Here is a 5,619-nt window from a genome sequence, read left to right on the forward strand (position 1 = left end):
ATGGCACCTCAAAGTTGCTCCCCATCGGCTCTAATGGAAGAAAATGGGGTTGAAATGAACCCAACCCCGAATTTTAAAAGACCTCACTGCCTCAGCTATTTCCGCACCTGCGGTCCCTTGACCGCTTCTGCGGTTCCGCAGGTGCGGTTAAAATGCCGCATCTGCGGTCCTCCCTAGGCCGCCCCTTTTTGCTTTTGCGATATGCCTTCTGCAGATACGGTCCCGTTTCTGCGGAACTCTGACCGAATCTGCGGTCCACTCCAAGTCGCCCTCTTGCGCTTCTGCGACCACCCTTCCGTAGATACGGTCCCGCTTCTGCGGAACCTTGACCGCATCTGCGGTCTTCGAGCCTTGACAAAAATCCGCTTTTGCGGTTCCCCCTTCCCGCTTCTGCAGGGCCGCTTCTGCGGCTTACCCACCGCAGAAGCGGTTATACCAACAACCACATCCTTCAGCTGTCCAAAATTCCAACTTTTGATCCGTTAATCACCCGGAATCCACCCGAGGCCCCCAGGATCTCAACCAAATTTACCAACCAATCCCAAAACACGTTACGGACTTGCTCGAGGCCTCAATTCACATCAAACAACGTTAAAATTATGAATCAACCCCCAATCCAAGCTTGATGTTTAGAACTTCCAACTTCTACTTTCGATGCTAAAACCTATCAAATCACGTCTGATTGACCTCAAATTTTGCGCACAAGTCATATTTGACATTACGGACCTACTCCAACTTTCGGAATCGGATTCCGCCCCCGATATCAAAAGGTCCACTTCCGGTCAAACTTCTCAAAAATCTTCAAATTTCTATCATTAGCCAAATGGCTCCAAAATGACCTACGGACCTCCAAATTCACTTCCGATCGCGCTCCCAACCCGAGAATCACCATACAGAGCTATTCAAAGACTCGCAATCCCAAACAGACATCGATAACACTGAAATTCACTTCAAGCCAAACTCATGAAATTTCTTCTAAAATGCTAACTTCCACAATAGGCACCAAAACGCTCCCGAGTTATCCAAAACCCGTACCGGCATACGCCCAAGTCCAAAATCATTATACGAACCTGCTGGAACATTCAGATCCCGATTTCGAGGTCGTTTACTCAAAATTCCTATCCTAGTTAATTCTTTCAACTTTAAGCTTCCGAAATGAGAATTCTCTTTCCAAATTGACTCTGAACTTCCCGAAACTTAATTCCGGCCATGCATACGAGTCATAATGCCTGAAATGAAGCTGTTCATGGCCTCAGACTGCTGAACGACGCGCTAGGGCTCAAAACGACCGGTCGGGTCGTTACATTCTCTCCCACTTAAACATACGTTCGTCCTCGAACGTGCTGACAACTACACTGGAGTGGTCTGAAATCGCTGTTTAACTTCTCATGTACCTTCCCGTGCTACCACAACTCAGTTGAGCATATTAGCTTGATCAATTCTGAAGATATTCTCTTTTATTCAAGCAGATACGCCTTAAAGCCCAATTCCGAACTCTGGAATTCTATGCCCGACTTGTTTCCACCATAGGATTACCATATTAATCACTACACGCTGTACCCAAACATAGCTGCATAACCTTGCTGAGTCACACCTAGCATCACTTTACTCACCGGACCACAATAAACTTTTTCTGATCAACTTAGTCAAAATCCTACTATCTTAATGCTCCCATTGCACCCCATGGCATACACAGGTCTTACGCTAACCTTTACAATACCGCCACGATGAAAGAGATGTGCAGAAATTCATAATCAACTGCCGAGTCAACAAATCATTAGGTCTGTACCCCCCTTCCCCAACAAAATCCATCACCTCATTCTGAACTAAATAATGGTATAACCTCCATAACATACTTCATATAGCTGGATTGTACTGATCCTAGATCAAGGGATATCTTCTCATCCGATACAACTGCTCAAGCAATAATCCATCCTAGACATTATCAAAAATCTCATATGATGCTACCATGCGCCAATAGGCCACCAATACGAACGTGACACAAAGGAAAACGAACTCTGGAAGGAATTACCTAACTCCCGCACTAATACGGACTTTCCTTAGAAAATAGGAAGCAAGACATACAAAAATAGCATATAGAAAACTATACTCAACATCACACTGTTGCGGCGCGTAACCCGATCCAAATAACATACCCATGGCGGCGTGCCACCTGATCCACATATAGATCTCACATAAGGAGAAGCACATCGAGCTAAATTTGCTCATTACAATGAAATATCAAACTTCGGTCACAAGCACACTAAGTGCATAATACCATCCCCTAGGGGACACATAGCGCTATAAGCTACAAAGTTCAAGCACAACTGAGGTGCGATACACAATCTGAATCTCGAGAGCCATTTGCTCATATAACATAATTTCTACGCGGATCCTCATCACATAAGAAATTCACCAAGCCGTCTCACAACTCGCACGACGCAATACATCATTACACGATATAGCTAACGACCACATAGCACCCCGACTATTCTTCCATAAGGAGGGCTTTGCTGAAATTAACACAATTGGCCTGACATAGAGCTCATATCCACATTTAGATCCATCCACCGACCTCAAGTCGATCCTGATCGTATCAAACTAAGACAATAACCCTTCAAAGGTCCATACTAATTTCCCTCTTCTCATAACACACAAGAACAACCGTCATAACCGGAGTACTCATCCACAGTCCACAACTCAGTAACTGAGTGCCCTCCAGGCATATATTCTCAATTTAACGATACCATCACAAATATTCATGCTTGGTTTAAATCTTAATCAATCAAGTGACTACGTGCCACATTTATATAATCTTCCTGTGGGATACACTCCCACAACCTACCATAACAAATAACTAGGTCTTACCTCCAAATCACCGGCCGCACTAATGCTAAAAAGCGATCAAGAATCATAATCCATGATACAAGCCCTTTTTACAAAACACCGATCTCAGATGACGCTGAAGACAATACCAACTTACTTTAAACATCGAAACTCCTTTCCTGCTCATCCGAGCTTGTGACATCCTTGTCCACACCGAACTGCAACCTTGATTCTCACTTCAAATTCCATACTACTCACTGCACTCGACATGCCAATGTACAGTAAAACATAATTCTTACTCCCTCCGGGCCACAATAAGTGTCCAATTTATTTTTAGCACGCCCATTAGGAAAATACTAAATCATATATAAAATTACCTAGTATGACTAAACTACCCTTATTAAATATTGGGCACATGATTGTAGTGGCATTTACTGCTCTTCTCAAATCACTACATTATTTAGAATAAAATTTGAAACTTTTGCTAAAATTGAAAAAGCTTACGGGAGCAAAAGTTTTCAAATTTTCCCACCAAAACTATCTTATAAAATGAAGCTCAATTTCCAGGTTATTGTTAAACATGGCTAACATGGAAAAGCACCAAATTTATGCACTTCAAATTAATCTAAACATTCCTTTGGAATCTGAGGATGGGCACGTTGGTGGAGTACTACCTGATCTTAATGAAGATGCATTTCCCGACCTCAATCTTAATCCCGATGAAGAAGATGACACACAACTGAGTGGAGAATTGCAAGCATTACTAGAAGAACGAACCATAAATTCTGGTAATTACACTTTTTTAAATACTTAAGACACCTTTTATTTTATTTTTATTTTTTCATAAGCTATTTTTTTTTAATTTGTTTAAACAGAGGCAAATGAAGAACTATCACAACCAAAGACAAAAAGAAATTTAAGCAACGATGAACAAATAGCTATGTATGAGATGTTACTGCATAAAAATTTCAATGGACTTTTGAGGCATGGAGTGACAAAGAAGGTGGCAACAAAATTCTCAACTAGCACAAAAACAGTTCAACGTATCTGGAACCTATCAAATCGTGGTAAAGGTACTTCTGAAACTGCATGTAGTAAAAAGCCAAGAAATTGTGGTCGTAAGAGGGTGGAAATTAACTTAAATCAGATACGTGATGTCCCTTTACGAAAATCGAACAACTCTCGAATCTCTAGTTTATGCGATGAATGTGAGTAAGTCCACTTTGATTATGCGTTTTCAGTCAGGACAAATAAAGAGACATTCAAATGCTATAAAGCCGTATCTAAAAGATGAAAACAAAAGAACTCGATTGCGATTTTGCTTGTCGATGCTTGATAGTGGTAGCATACCACATGATCCAGTTTTTATGGACATGTTCAACACTGTGCATATCGATGAGAAGTGGTTCTATATGACCAAAAAATCGGAGAATTATTATTTGCTTCCGGATGAATTAACTCCATTACACACTTGTAAAAGCAAAAGTTTCATATGTAAGGTTATGTTTTTAGCTGCTGTTGCTCGTCCAAGATTCGATGTAGAAGGGAATGAGATCTTCTCAGGAAAAATCGGTGTGTTCCCTTTCGTAACACATGAACGCGCTAGAAGAGCCAGTGCTAATAGAGCAGCTGGCACTCTTGAGACAAAACCAATAACTTTAGTAACAAAAGATATAGTAAGGTCATATTTGATTGAAAAAGTCATTCCCGCTATCAAAGAAAAGTGACCGAGAGAAGACTTAAATCAGCCAATATTTATTCAACAGGATAATGCTAGAACACACATCCAACCTGATGATGAAGAATTTTGCCAAGTAGCGACAGAAGATGGGTTTGACATTCGTTTAACGAATCAACCACCCAATTCTCCAGATTTGAACGTGTTAGATCTGGTTTTTTTTAGAGCTATTCAGTCCTTGCAGCATAAGGAGTCACCTACAACTGTTGATGAGTTACTTACTGCAGTTACGAAGTCATTTGATGATTTTTCCACAACAAAGTCAAATCATATATTTCTAACACTGCAGTCATGCATGGTAGAAATAATGCGAGCAAAAGGTTGTAATGATTACAAAATTCCCCATCTTAGTAAAGCTATGCTAGAAAGGAAAGGCCAACTACCTACACAGCTAAAATGTGATACTTCATTGGTACAAGAAGTTCTCAGTTATTTAGATGGTTCAAATTAGTGGTGTTTTGACTTTTGAAAGTTTGATGATGTAATTTTAATTTCTTAAGTTGGCTGAAAATGTTAGTAGCTCATTTAACAAAAAGAAAGCTGTTTGGTTGATATTTCTTGTCAATTCAATCGTGCAACACTACAGTCATGCATGGTCGACCGCATGAGTTTGTACTCATTAAGTTATAAGAGACATAGCTGCTACTATAAGACAAAGAAAATAATGACGCCCAGCAACAAAATATAATTATGCTAATAAAATGTAGGAAGATATATTTTCAACATAGTCCTAACTACTTATTGTAGATCTTCATCTTCAAACGCTGATTCGCTTTCATCAGGAAATTTGTTTAAATTAAAAGAAAAATCTTTAACCTTTCTGGAGTTGCTAGCCTTCAGAATTTCCAGCTTGCTTATTGATTCATCAATCTTCTTAATTTCATTGTTCATTGAGTCATCAACTTTGATTTCCTTCAAGTCTTGAATTGTTTCAAGTTGTTCCTCAACTTTGATATCCATGGAGATTGAGTGACTTCTCAATTACTGAAGTTGTTCTCGAGTCTTTGAAAGACTTTTCAGATGCTGCTTATTTAATTTTAGTAAGTTAATGTGAT

General features: G+C 39.9%; 1 protein-coding gene across 1 annotated transcript; it reads left to right on the forward strand.

The window, feature by feature from the left end:
* The first annotated feature begins 3,406 nt into the window (after positions 1-3,406).
* Positions 3,407-5,015, forward strand: LOC109239079. The gene is made up of 4 exons (XM_019405584.1): positions 3,407-3,614; positions 3,702-3,952; positions 4,068-4,502; positions 4,593-5,015. Exons 1-4 carry the CDS (start codon positions 3,407-3,409, stop codon positions 5,013-5,015), a joined length of 1,317 nt encoding a protein of 438 aa, XP_019261129.1.
* The last annotated feature ends 604 nt before the right edge of the window (positions 5,016-5,619 follow it).

This window comes from Nicotiana attenuata, unplaced genomic scaffold (assembly GCF_001879085.1).
Source record: "Nicotiana attenuata strain UT unplaced genomic scaffold, NIATTr2, whole genome shotgun sequence".
In the NCBI taxonomy this organism is placed as follows: Eukaryota; Viridiplantae; Streptophyta; class Magnoliopsida; order Solanales; family Solanaceae; genus Nicotiana; species Nicotiana attenuata.

Excerpts from the sequence above, each read along its gene's own strand:
- LOC109239079 (XM_019405584.1), top strand. The coding sequence starts at position 3,407 with ATGGCTAACATGGAAAAGCACCAAATTTATGCACTTCAAATTAATCTA. Across the intron at positions 3,615-3,701 it reads AGAACGAACCATAAATTCTG|AGGCAAATGAAGAACTATCA; the intron begins GTAATTACACTT and ends TTGTTTAAACAG. Across the intron at positions 3,953-4,067 it reads GAAATTGTGGTCGTAAGAGG|TCAGGACAAATAAAGAGACA; the intron begins GTGGAAATTAAC and ends ATGCGTTTTCAG.